The sequence below is a fragment of the Capra hircus genome, chromosome 13 (genome assembly GCF_001704415.2).
Source record: "Capra hircus breed San Clemente chromosome 13, ASM170441v1, whole genome shotgun sequence".
Lineage (NCBI taxonomy): Eukaryota > Metazoa > Chordata > Mammalia > Artiodactyla > Bovidae > Capra > Capra hircus.
The window spans coordinates 75175605-75189831 of record NC_030820.1 but is presented as its reverse complement, the minus strand read 5'-3'; the positions used below and the strand labels follow the sequence as shown (position 1 = coordinate 75189831).

The window sequence follows — 14227 nt, the reverse complement described above, 5'->3', positions numbered from 1 at the left end:
AATTCTTGAGAAGTCAGTCTCTAGAATCCAGCTCACCAGCAAATTATAGATAGTAGCATCAGGTGAAAGATTTCCTGCTTATATTTCATTTCTGAAACCAGTTTGAAGAGGCCACATGCTGAAAAGCAGGATGGGCAAAGACAATTCAGCAAGTTTGTTACATTTCATACTCTTCCAAGGAAGCAAACTTTGGAAATTGGAAGCTGGGTATTATGCATTTATTCTGTACTCTTTGAAGAGGTCACAGTGACCAAAGCCAGTGCCCAAATCTTAAACTGCCTTCCAAGTTGATTGAAAAATGCTTGGCCATGTTACCTTCCATTTGTCACCAAGCCAATGCTATTTAACTCACCCCAACCGATGGAAAATGCAAGCAACAGCCGCACCGAGAACTTCAGGAATCAAAGTGGGGAGTCTTCACTACTGTTCTTTTTCTAGCCATCCACCAATGAATATTTATTGAATGAATGTCCATACACATCATGCTAGCTTGCCTTCTACAAAGCCCCAGAAACAGGAGGCTTCAGAAAAGAAGAAAATGCAATGGGATTTCCTACCACTGGACGTTCTAATTTACGGCTGTCATGCTATTTAACGGTGATGAGTCTAAATTGTCTCATGAAGAGTAGACACGTGCATAGCAGATTTACAAAATCAATAAATGAATGCCCAAGCTGGTGAGCTAGTTTGCACAGGGATGCAAACATCACCAAAGGGCCTGGATGTGGAATCGGGTGTGCTCTGTCTAAATGGAGCAAACATTACTCAGCTCCAGCCAAGCACTGTCACTTAACAATGTGGGCCTAGGGTGACTAGGTCATCTTTTAAGAGAAGGCAGGCATTAAAATTTTTAGGTAAAAATTCATGACTTTCTAAAACATGGGTGCAATTAAAAACACACGTACACCATGCCCCCACACCCACACACAAAGAAAAGCTAAGAAAACATATCTGAGGGCTGATGCTAACTCATGGGTGGCCAGTTCATGACAACTGGGACCTCCACCCAGTTCATCTTTCATACAAGAGCTCAGACCACAGCCACGAATGACCACAGGGCAGTGATGGTACTTACCGCCAAGCGACTCGGAACTCTGGCTGGGGATGTTGTGAGATGCCTCCTGGAGGACGTAGGTGGACGTGGAAAGAGGAGAAGGGCAGATGCTGCTGGCTGGGACGTAAGGAGGGCTGTAGGATGAGCTGTAATACTGGGAGTACTGGCTCTGCGGGAAGCCGGGGTAGGAAGGATAGTCCTGCAAAGGGAAACCCACAAGGCTGTGAGTGGGGAAGACTGTCAGGTTGACGCGGGCGAGGGGCCTCCTGGGCCGGGTCTTCTGCATCGATCCCTGTTCCCCCACCGTTACAATAAAAGTTCTGTGAGGGCTGGAGTTTTCCCTAAAAGCAGATTTTCCCCCAAGACAAGGATTCAAGGGCAAGTAGAGGATTTAGGGGGTGAAGGCAAGACCAGCTGGGGAATGGGGAAGCGAGGTAGCAAAGGGAAGAAGGGCAAGGAGTCAGCACGGGGGCTTCTCCAATGGAGACTGGAGCTGAATTCTACCCAGGAGATGCTGGGATGGCAAAAAACACACCTCAGAAAGATCTCTCCCAGGGGCAAAGGAGCGGGGGTATTTATACACCAACTCCAGCCAGTCTTTGCTTGAGAGCTGCTCCCAGAGGGTTTCAATTCCCTGGCACTTCCTACTGCCCTATACATTGGTTCCAGAAAACACCCGTGTGCCCAGGGATGCAGAGATTGGCAGCTGGAAGCCAACAGGTGCACCCTAAGGGACATGGGTATGGTTCTGACAGCGTCCATCTCAGCCACTGTTGTACCCCCAGTGCCTGGGAGAGTGCTGGGCACACGTGGGCACTCAATAAATGCTACAAAAAATTAAAGAACAACTGAATGCGGAATGAAGACCACATGCACTTGCTCAGGAGACTAGGTGACCTTTTAGGTTCATGGCGGGTGGTGGTGGTGGTGGCTCATAGTACGCCTACACGGCATCAGGGATCCAGAACCTTCTAGGAGGGAGTCTCAGAGATGAAATCAAAGAATACCAATCCTCTTTATCAAAGAGGATCTTGGTCTGTTTCAACCAACCAAATAGTCCAACTCTCCCACCATAGTCACTGTTTCATATATTTAGCCCCACCGGAAAGTAGAGCTTCTCAATCTCGCAAAGAACTCATGGAAGGTTCTTAACAGGAAAGGTACGCAGGTAGTACACAGAGTTCCCTCCACCCTGAGCAGGTTAATTCTTAACTCACTCTTTAAGTGAAACCAGGAGACTCACATTATTGGCCAACATCCATCCATCTTTATAGTGTTGACTAAGTTCCATTTCACTAGTATTTATAATGCCCTCACTCTGTGTTGGGCACTTTACAGTGAGATGCAGAGGTGAAGATGACATCCTTTCACCCTTGAAGAGCTCGGGGTCTGGTGAAAGGCACACGTTTTTGCTTGCATACGTTCCAGATTCAACAGTCAATGGGTGTCTTCGACGGGGATCAAGATGGAACACAGAACGGAGCCCCTTCATCTTGGAAATGTGCCAACAATTCCGATTTCTCTGCCCCTACGCTGTCTCTGTCTGGTGGCTGTTGGTGTAGCCTGGCCCCTGTGGCCTCCAAACCCAGGGAATGAGAGGCCTGGTGCAGGTGGCCTCTCTGGCCGCCCTGATTTAAGGGGACTACTTAGGGAAAGAGCCCAGAAGACCACTGGTAGGGGGCTAGTCTACCTGGTGCAAGGTTCCGAATCCGGCCGCGTTGGTCAGTCCGTTTGCTCCTTGATAGATGCCGGCCGTGCCTGCGGGAAGGAGCGACAGATGAGGCTCTTGCAGTCAGGGAGGGACGTGGAGGAGAAAGGCGCAGTGGAAGGCTGGAGGTTCGACAGTTTGGGATGGAACTTATGACTCTGACCATCTCTCTGAACCTCGGTTCTCTCAGTTAATGAATAAAATACAAATAACACCTTCAAAGGATTCTGGTGAGAGAGAAATGAGAGAGCACACAACACAGCTTCTGGTACTCGGTAACTATGTTTTAGAAATAATTTAGTTTTAAAAAAATTGTGGTAAATGTACATAACAACACTGGCCATTTTAACCATTTTGTTTTTATTTTTAAAAATTGAAGTATAGCTAATTAAAAATGTTGTGTTAGTTTCGGACATACAGCAGAGTGATTCGGCTAAACATATATGTAAAACAGCGTACATGGGTTCCAATTTCTCCAAATCCTCACCAATACTTATTTTCTGACTTTTTAAAAAAATTGCAGCCATTCTAAAGGGTGTAAGGTAGCAATGACTATGCTTTGAATTAAATGAAAGAATAAAACGACTTCTCCTTTTTGAACTTCAGTTGTCCCACCTGTAAAATGGGAATAAAAATGATACTACTACTACTAGAAAATGCTACTTAGTCAATGAATGAGTAAATGAATGAATGAGTCGGTGTCTTTCCCTGGTCTCCCCTGACCAGGTAAGCTGGTGGTCCGGGGAGACCTCCGAGATGACATGTGAGCCGCGTCATGAATGGTAAGAGGAAACCAGTGATGGAAATACCCTGAGGGAAGAGACGTCTCGAACACCGAGGGTGAGACTCAGGTAGGGATTAGCTTGATAGGTTACAGAGAAAGAAAAAGGGGTCCGTGGGGCAGGAGCCCAGAGAGGGAAGAGGGGGGTTACGGCCAGAACAGCAGTGAACTCGCGCGTGTCAGGGCTCCTCCTGGGGGAAGTGAGCAGAGGAAAATTAGGTCTGGTGCTCACAGCAGCCTGGATAGTGAGTGACAGCCTCGGGCGCTGGAATCCAGGCAGTCTGGCTCAAGCCTCCTTTTTCAACATGGCTCTATACTGCCAGGCTTCCCTGGCGGCTCAGACAGTAAAGAGTCTGCAATGCAAGAGACCGAGGTTTGATCCCTGGGTCAGGAAGATCCCCTGGAGAAGGAACGTCAACCCACTCCAGCGTTCCTGCCTGGAGAATTCCACGGACAAAGGAGTCAGGCGGGCTACAGTCCATGGGGTCACAAAGAGTCAGACACGACTAAGCGACTGAACACACACACTCTACTGCCAAAGCTGTTTCTTTTTAGAACTGTTTTTGGAGCATACTTTATACAATCCCTCCACTGTAAATGTTGGTTCAATGATTTTTAAAGTAAATTGCTTAACTGTACAGCTGTCACCATGATGCAGTTTTAGGACATTTCTATTACCCTCAAAGAACCCTCATGCCTGTTTGCAGTTGACCTCCTCTCCCATCCTCAGGCAGCTCTTTTTGATTATAGCCATCCTAGTAGATGTGTCTGTCCCTGGAGTAGGAAATGGCAACCCACTCCAGTATTCGCGCCTGGAAAATTCCATGGCCAGAGGAGTCTGGTGGGCCTCAGTCCGTGGGGTTGCAGAGAGTCAGAAAGCACTAGCAACTGAACAGTAGATGGGTAGCGGTCTCTCATTCTGGTTTTAAGCAGCATTTCTCTAATGACTAATCAAGCTGGGCACCTTTTTATGTGCTTATTAGTTATTCAGGTGGCTTCTTTGATGAAGATTCATCCAAATTTTTTTCCCACTAAAAAAAAGTTAGGGTGTCCTCTTAACACTGATTTGTAAGAGTCCTTTATATACTCTGGACACAGGTTCTTTATCAGACATATGATTTGCAAATATTATCCCCCAGTCCTATCTCTTAATTTTCCTAATGGTGTCGCTTGAAAAGCAAAGCAAAAGTTTTAAAGTTACTAATATTTTTTACAAATCTTGCTTTTGCTGCCTAACTCAAGGTCATAAAGACTCTTTCTAATATTTTCTTTTAGAAATTTTAGAGTTGAAGGCCTTACATTTAGGTCTATGATCTAATGTAAGTGAGTTTTTGTGTACTGTGTGAGATAAGGGCCTAAATTAATCTTTTTGCACATGGCTACCCAGTTGTTCCAACACAAGAATAAAAAGTCTATCCTTTCCCTCACTAAATTACTCGGCACCTTTGTCAAAAATTGACAACGTGAGAGTTTATTTATGGGCTCTCTGTTCTCTTCCACTGACCTATCCGTTCTGCACCAATTCCATCCGGTCTTGATTATTGTAGCTTTATACGAAGTTTTGAAACCAGCTAGCGTAAGTTCTCCAACTTGGTTTTTCTTTTCCAAGATTGTTTCACCTTCTCAGTATAACCTTGGCATTTACATATCAGTTTTAGAATAAGCTTGATAATTTGTATTGCGAGAATAAAGTGGCATGACATTATTCAAGAGTATCAACTCAGAAATCTATATCCAGAGGAAACATCCTTCAGAAATGGGGGAAATCAACACATTCTCAAAATGAGGGAGAACCAAGAGAACTTGTCACACAGTAGACCTCCCCTGAAATAAGGGCTACAGAAAGTTCTTAAAACAGACAGGAAATTTTAAAAACCGGGGGCGGTGGGGGGGGGGTGCGGGTTGGGCCGGGGAAGGAATCCTGAAACATCAGGCAGGAAGAAAGAAAAAGAGTAAAAATATGGGTAAGTAAATCTCTTGGCCAAGAGGTTATAACACTAACTCAATATACAATTAGATTCATAACTATTTGCTATTAAACTTGCTTTACAACTATATAAAACACTGAAATGGTTCCAAAATCAAATCGACAAAATAAACTAACCATATCCTTATCCAGGGCTTTCCCAGATGGCTCAGTGGTAAAGAATCCTCCTGCCAATATAGGAGATGTGGGTTTGATCCCTGGTCCGGAAAGATCCCCTGGAGTAGTAGGGAATGATAACCCACCCCAGTATTATTGCCTGGGAAATCCCATGGACAGCGGGCCGGGTGGGATACAGTCCATGGGGTCACGAAAGAGTTGGACAGGACTTAGCAACTGAACACCACCACTCTTATCCAGAGGTGAGGGGAATGTGTCCCAAGCACTGGTAAGGCAGGGGGGAAGTAAACTGCCAGAAAGGAATTTCACTAGGAGCTTGGGGGGCACAGGGAAGGGTTCTGAAATGCCAACTGGGAGGTGTGGAGTCAGGGAAGGCTTCCTGGAGGAAATGACAACTAAACTAGTCTCTGAAGGATGAGTAGGAGTGAGCTGCATGAAGAGGGCACGAACCAGGAACACCAGCATACATGGGCATCTGCTTCAGATCGTCATTCCACAGAGGCGTATCTGAGACCCAGAAACCAGAGAGTGTGTCCTCACTAATACGGCACAATATGCTGGAATCCCATTCTCTCCTCCACGGCCTGTCAGGACACATCTGGGCAGAAAGTCTAGGCCAGTCTATTTCATTCAAGGTCATTTTGGGGGTCCTGGTTACCATGGCAACTCCTCCCTGCTAAATCACAGAAATATGCCTGCCTTGGGAAGTCACTTCTGGATGCGGTGCTCTCTCTCCTGATTTCTCTTTCCTTTGGCAGCAACCTTCTGAATGATGAATGGGGCGGGTTTAGAAATAAACCAGCCCACAATCTCATCCCTTGGTATTCTTTCTCCCAAATGGCTTCTTGTTTGTTTACATTTTATGACCCAGGGGCATGAGAAGAATGGGCAGCTGAACAAACCGCAGCATGCTGAGGGCAGTCCCTTCGTCCCCGCAGTGAGAGAACCCTCCCATGCCAGAGAGGACGCAGGAGGAAGGGGGCACACAGCTCCAGATGCCTCATGCCACATATGTGGTCTGCAAATGGATCCAACTGGAGCTGGAATGTTAAACACTGACCTCTAGCCTCCATTTGGTTGGTGGAAGGCCTGGGGAGGGCAAGGATGAGAAGAGGAAAAACATCTCTTAAGGGGATGATAGTGACGGATCCTGCTTTGAGGTCCCCTCCACTATCCCTTCATTCCTTCTCTCTCATATTAAGGGAATCTCTGCTTTCAAGCTGCGCACATGGCCAATTAGAATAAGCACTGCACGGCCCAGCTTCCCCTGTGACTGGTGCAGTCATGTGATGAGCTCCAGGGAAGGGAAGAGAGGTAAGTTACTGTGTGCAACTTCCGAGTCGTGCCCTCAAAGGGCAGAGGCGGGTTCTTCCTTGCCTGGAATGGAGCTATGTTGGATCACAAAACTGAGGAACCAGACATAGGAGCTTGGACCCCTGCCATATGTGCAGACCAGAACCACCAAATCAGTTTGGACTTTGAGGCGAGAAAGAAATGCCCTTCTTTCTTGCTGAAGACGCTGCTATTCTATATGTCATATCGGAGAACTGCTTTATTTTTTTGGCTGGTTGGGCTGGTTGGTTTTCTTGGATTTTAAGTAAAAGTTGATTCTCACTGCCTGGCTCAGTAAAACAGTTTTTAAGTGAATGGTCATTCATTTACTCAATAATCATTTCCCAGTGATGTACCAAATACTACTGTGCCTACAACTTTTCTAGTATCCTACAACAGGCAAGGTTTGACGCTGATGTTCAGCGAGGACAGACAGAAGACCACTGAGTGAATAGATACACAAGGAGTTGAGATAATTCCAGACAGATCAAAACAGTGGTGTATGAGCGCTGGTTTTTAAATGCTAACCCTTTGGGGAAGAAGATGGGGCAATTCACAGTGGGATCTGACAAGTTCTGAACTGGTCCACACCGGGCTCTAGGAGACGAGTCTCTGATCACGGGCATGGATGTTGGGGGCAAGATGGAGCTGCTATGAAAGCTTCTCACTCCACTTCCGTATATGTTTGTTACCGCTGGCCAGCAGGCTCGTGGGCGGACCCCACTTGGCAGGCCAACTAAGAATGAGGTTGAAGTAGGTAAAATGGCTTAGTAAGAAACAGGAAGAAAGAAGGCTTTTCTCAAGTTGGGGATGCAATTCTCCGGGCTAGAGAAGTGGGACAGAGCAAGAGGGAAGGGAAAAGAGTGAGAGGAGGCGAGTGAGGATGAGCAGGAGTCGCAGGGCAGAGGGATTCTGTTCTCTGCACACGCACATAGCTGCTGAGAAAGCAGCAAGACCCTCACGTCATGGGGAACACATGCACACCCAGGGCTGATTCATGTCAATGTATGGCAAAACCCACTACAATACTGTAAGTAATTAGCTTCCAATTAAAATAAATAAATAAATTAAAAATAAATAAATTAATTAAAAATAAATAAAAGACCCTCAAGTCAGAAGTGGCCGTGTGTGCTGTGGCTAGGACAGGAAGCCCTCGAAATCTTACTGGGAGGAGAGGGATGGAGCTGGTGCAGACGGTGATAAAGGGTGACTGACATGCAGTTTCAGGGTCAGGGAATGATGAGGGTGGTGGGGATTGTGTCAAACTGCAATGTATAGCTTCTATCTAAGGGGGCAGCAGTTTGGAGCAGACACTATTTGGCTCCCCAGGAGGTATTCCCCATTCCTTTCCCCCCAGCAGCTTCAGGATGGCCATGTAATCTAGCTCTGGTCAAGGGGGCTTCTGGGAGAAACTTTTGTTCCTCTGCTGGATCCTCCCTTGGATTACGTAAGGATGTAATGTCTGGAGTTACAGCAGCCATCTTGGGACATGAGGTCACAGCCATAAAAACAAAAAGTCCACTGGCTGAGGCACAAGGAGTAAAAAGATGAAAAGAACTTGGTCCTTGAAGATAAAAAATTGAGCTGACAAACAACCTTGGGGGTCCAGACTTCTGGCTAAATACCCAATAAATACCATTATGGTGTAAGCTGATGTTAACTGAGGTTTTTGTTCCTTGCAGACCAAAGCATTCTTAACTGATACAATACTACTCAGCTCCAGCTCACCTGTGTCACCTAGAAACGTGAGTCTAAAGTAGCCAGGGTGTCTGATTTTTCCAAACAAGTCAGAAATCTGGATTTGTATAAAACGTTCCAATTTTAAAGTATATGCAATCAATACAAAGTAGTCAGACAAAACACAAAACAAAAAAAAAAATTAAAAACACGGTCACCGTGTGGATGTGGCCTATAGGTTTCCAGTTTGTGACCTCTGGTCTAGGAAGATAGAACAATGAAAGATTCCTGGGTCCACAATGTAGCATAGACACAGCAAGGAAGAGCCCCAGACCCAAAAAGGCCACATGGACCAAGAAATGAATGATTTGGCAGCAGCCTGGGCCCCAGTAAGGGAAGACAGGGTGAGCCCCCAACCCCACAACACACTGGGTAAGATGCCAGAACTACAGCCAACATTCTGGAGAGTTTGGGAAAGCCCCAGACAAAACTTTCCCATCAGTTCAGGGAAATGGTGGCTCCAAAGAGAAACCACATTGAAATACTGAAAATAAAATCAGTTCTATTTTTTACCCCCTTGAGCGCACAGATTGAGATTCATACCTAGACAAGGGACTGAGGAATTCTTCCTGTCTCTGGAACTGTACTTCCACCAATGTCAGAGAATCTGTGCGGCTAGCATCTCACGGCCCCTCACCCCCGCCTTTGTCTTCATGCAAAATGTTGAGTGCTGAGGAGTTAATTCACGTTCTTTGCACATCTTCCATTCCAGTGTGTCTGTGTGTATCCTTTGTTTCTGTGTTCCTACAAATAGTGCACTAGCATTTTGTGGGCAAATATATAATTCCCCGGTGGCTCAGATGTAAAGAATATACCTGCAACGCAGGAGACTCGGGTTCAATCCATGGGTCAGGAAGATCCCCTGCAGAAGGGAATGGCCACCCACTCCAGTATTCCTGCCTGGAGAATCCCATGGACAGAGGAGCCTGGTGGGCTACAGTCCATGGGGTGTCAAAGAGTCAGACATGACTGAGTGACTAACATCATCACTCATTTATATGTAATTCCAGTAAATTCTGTGCATTACATTTCTTATGGTTTCTTAGCTTTTTTTCATCCAGCATTAGGTTCTTTTTTTTTTCTCTCTCAAGTACCTTTATTGATATCTTTTAACATAGCTCATTAAAAATCTATGTTCCATATTTCTTGCATGAATCCCCTGAAAGTTCCAGACCTGGCAAAAATATTTTTAAGTACACAGCTGATTTCTGCATTACATACTTAATATTTATACATTTGTTATTTGTTTTGCACGTGTCTATGGTTTTACTACTTTCAAGACAAAAGTCACATATACAAATGCAGACTAATCAAAACATAAAAGTCAGCCATTGCCTAGAACGAGGTACACGGGTCTATATCAGAAAGGAAAACTGAAGCTGAAACTAACCTGTGTTGCTTATAAGATGTGAGATGGAAAGCACAAGTTGGAAAGGGTATGACATCTTTTCGGAGTGGGATGCATCTATGTCCATGTTGGCCTTTTATGGTATTAACCTCTTAGTCACTGGCACTGAGTATCCGCATTAGGTTCTTAAGACCCATCGATGCTACTGCGGGTATATCCCGCCTGCCGCCCCTGCAGCTGTGCAGTCCTCCCTGCGTGCTTTCTTCCTATCTCTTTTGTTCCCTCCTCCATCCGGGAGGGGACGTCGGATGCCTCCATCACCAACAAGGCTGCTGTGAACATCGCTTGACCTCTCCCTCATGTTCTGTGTGTGAGTTTCCTTGCGATGTACCCCCACGAGGTGGGCTGCTGGGTCCCAAGGCCGAACAGACTGAGTTTCCCTAAGGACTGAGTGAGCGCTCTTGGCACAGCTATTGTCAGTGATGGTGGGTCCCCTGTCCTCGAATCCCGACCAGCGGCTGGCATAACCCCACTTGCTAATCTCTGCTATCCAATCAGGACCAACGTGACATCTCATTTATTGTCTTGAATTCATATTTCTCTGATGACTGGGTGACTCTGCACATCCCTTCTTGGGCTTGTTGCCTTCTGGATTTCCTTTCTTTTTTTAAGATTTTTTTTTGATGTGGACCCTTTTGAAATTTTTATTGAATTTGTTGCAATACTGTTTCCATTTTATGTTTTGTGTTTTTTTTTGGCTGCCAGGCATGTAGGAACTTTGCTCCCCAACCAGGGATCGAACCCACACCCCTTGCTTTGGAAGGTGAAGTCTTAACCACCAGGCCAACAGGGAAGTCCCTGGATTCCCTCTTTTTAAGGAGATGGTGACAGTTGTCAATGAAAACCTCTCCTCCCTCTCAAGCTCGGCTTTAACTTAATCTAAGCCCCGAGAAGCTTCAGTTACCAGCATTAGCTATTGTACCACTACTGGAAACAGTCTCCATTTATTGAATGCTTGTTACCTTCCCCAGGGCTGGTCGTTTTACATGCGTTATCTTGTTGTGTCTCCACTACGCACCCGAGGAAGGAGGTTCTATCAGTAGGTGACAGAGCAGGGTTCAAGCCCAGGTCAGCCTGACTCCAAAGCTCTGGGCCCCAGCTTGTGTGCAGCTCAGCCTTCCAAGCAGCTGTGGGAAGGTCACAGTTTCTTTAGGCCCTCCTGATTTCACTGTCACCGCGTGTCTGACCCGCCATCCCAGCCAAAGGAAATCTCACGGAGAGTCCCAGTGAACAAGCACCCTCTCATCAATGCTACTTGCTCTGGAATCTATCTTACAATTTCCTTCCCTGTAACAAAGGAACTTCCTCTACTGGGTCCACAATGACACTCAAAAACTAGATTCCCACTTGCCGCAACTAACAACCAACTAACTATTAAAAGACGCTTTAAAAAAACCCCCATCCCTCTACCCCCCACAGGTACTCATTCATTCATTAAGTCTGACTGCTGCCAGTACTAGAATAAAATTGATGAAAACATACCAGGACTGCAAGTGAGAAATCTCTGGATATGCAGTTGGGAGGGGTGATATACAAAGTCATCAGGAGATAATGTACCACAGAGAAAAACCACAGGTAGAGAGAGGTGAGCCTGTTATAGAAACCCACCCACTCAAGCATCCCATCCATGGCCCAGGTTCCAGAAAGGGACGAATCACAGCTCTTTTTCAGGGTGATTTTCTGCTTCTTTTCTTTACCCAGGATCCAGTGACCACAAAGACCTGGTAAGCCCTGGCCCAGCCCTTTTCCTACTGTGTCCACTCATCCAGACACTCACTCATTTATTCAATAAATATTTGCTCAGTGCCTCCTATGTGCCAAGATTTCTATCTTGAGAGAGAGCTGGGTCCTGTCTTCTTGGATCTAAGAGCCTGGAAGGGGTGGATGACAACAGTGAATTCAGATGTAACTGATTATTTTGCCCTTGTGACTGTGCACAAGTCTCAGTTTTCCTAAGCCTCAGTTTTACCACCTGAACAGTGGAACCGAGCATAGTTTACTTAGGATTTATTATGAGGATTCTGTGAGATAAGGCTTATGAGAAGCAGAGCCCAGCACAGAGTAAGTGTTCAGTAACTAGGGGCTGAGCTTATGATTCTCTCTAGGTTCGTAATTACTGTTGGAGGTATCAACAAGGAGAGTATCTCATTGATCCAGCATTTAAAAAATGTTCATGGAAGTAAAAACATCCAGGAAGGTTGGAAAAAGAAAAAAAAAGAAAAAGAAAGAAAACAATTTGGATAGGGCCAAACACAGATCCCAAATGAAAACAGAGGATTCCAGGGTGGGCCTGGACTGAGCTCCCGGCTCTGAGACCCACTCGTGGTCCGTAGATAGGAAGGGAGGCGCCCAGGTCCGTCTTGCTGATACCGAGTCGTCAAGCCCATTTTGCCGTCTTAAAACAAATCCAAACATGCCCCTGGAGCTTGTCCTCTCGCATCTTTGCTCCACGTGGAGTCCAGCCCACATCTGCGTTTAATCAAATCAGTTGCTAAATGTCACAATGGCCTCATTCACAGGTAGCATAAAGCATATTTAACTGGTAATAAAACAATCCGCATTCCTGAGAATGCCTTTTCAGATCGGCTGCCCTGTCACTGCGTCTCTGCCACACGAGTCGGAATAAAGCTGGGGCAGAGGCGGGGGAGGTGGGGGTGCCAAGAGGGGCGAGGATACTGCTGGGGAGCCAGCAATCACAGGCAGGGCCACACGTGCTGCTGCGGGAAGACATCCAAGGCGCTCGGTGAGAAAGGCAAGAGGCAGGATGGTGAGGCTGCCCTGAGCAAACACGCCAGACGAAACACGGAAATCTGTTCGTTTCAGTTACATAGAAAGATTGATAAACTGGGAGAGCCTCTTAGAGGAGATGGTAGGTGAGCAGAAGCTCAACGGATGAGACAGAACCAGCCCAACCAGTGAAGGGCTGGTGAAAGGTCATTCCAGGTTGGGGGTATCAGCACAACGTAAAGGCCCTGAGATGGGAAGAACAAAAGGGAAGCCAGTGTGAGCTGAAATGGAAGAAGGGCTCAGGGGGCCATATGCATGATGCGGTCTGAAAGGCTCTTCAGGCTTGGCCGGGGGCAGCTATGGCTGGGCCCTGGCATTTATTTCTGATTGCAACGGGAAACCCCAGCAGCGCTTTCAAGCAGGGGAATGGCATGATCTGATACAACTTGGGAAAGGACTGACTGTGTGACTTCTCTGCTTAGTGTGGTAGAAAGACATCAGGGGTGATAATGGATGCCAAGGCCAAATACGCTATTCTTACTGCCAAGCAGATCCTCGAGAGAGACTCTTGAGAATGGGAACCTATAAAGACCAGAGATTCTTTTTTTTTTTTTTAATACTCATTTATGTATGAATGTATTTGGTCTTAGTCCCGGCATATGGGATCTTTAGTTGCGGCATGTGGGATCTAGTTCTACCACCAGGGACTGAAGCTGGGCCTCCTGCACTGGGAGTGCAGAAGTCTTAGCCACTGGACCACCATGGTAGTCCCAAGATCAGAGAAATGTACACTGATGTCAAGTGCCTAGGGAGGGCACTAAGGTTAGACAGGCCTTATAATGCCCTGGTGGAAATTTGACAAGAAGGGAGTGTGGGAGCCAGCCTGGATCGATTACTGTCTCACATTCCCCCGAGCACAATGATTGCTTTAGGGGTGTGCCTCTGAACCACACAGGTCCAAACGACAGGCAATCTCAAGATAATAGATCGTAAAACAGCTGAGCTGCTGCAGCCACTTGGTGATCATGAGGGCCCTTGGCATTTACATGACTGCCCTCCTCCAAAAAGAGATAACATACCCATTTTTCACTGAGTAGATATGCAAAAAAGTCTGCTGAAAGATCAGATGAAATGATTGAATCTTCATCTTTGATGCTCTGCCCCCATCACAGATTTAAATGCCATCACCGATTTCTATGAATAGGGCCTCTTAAATACTCTGCAAGTCTATCCATTTTTCTTCATCTCCACCACCACCCCCTCCACGCCTCTATCATCTCTTTGCCGGAGAATGCATAGTATCTTCATTGATTTTCCTGCACCCACCCAGGTCCTGGTTCAATTCCTCATCCTCAAGGCCCACTCTGCTTCAGATC

The 14227-nt window shown here is 46.3% G+C and overlaps 1 protein-coding gene across 1 annotated transcript in view; it reads right to left on the bottom strand.

Annotated features, from left to right (window-relative positions):
- The window catches only part of EYA2 (EYA transcriptional coactivator and phosphatase 2), a 257862-nt gene that overhangs the window by 93186 nt on the left and 150449 nt on the right, over positions 1 to 14227 (bottom strand). Inside the window, exons 6-7 of the mRNA XM_018057968.1 lie at positions 2745 to 2812; positions 1076 to 1253 (exon numbers count right to left, since the gene is read on the bottom strand). Of these exons, the coding sequence (XP_017913457.1) occupies positions 1076 to 1253; positions 2745 to 2812 (246 nt within the window). The remainder of the gene's footprint in view (positions 1 to 1075; positions 1254 to 2744; positions 2813 to 14227) is intronic.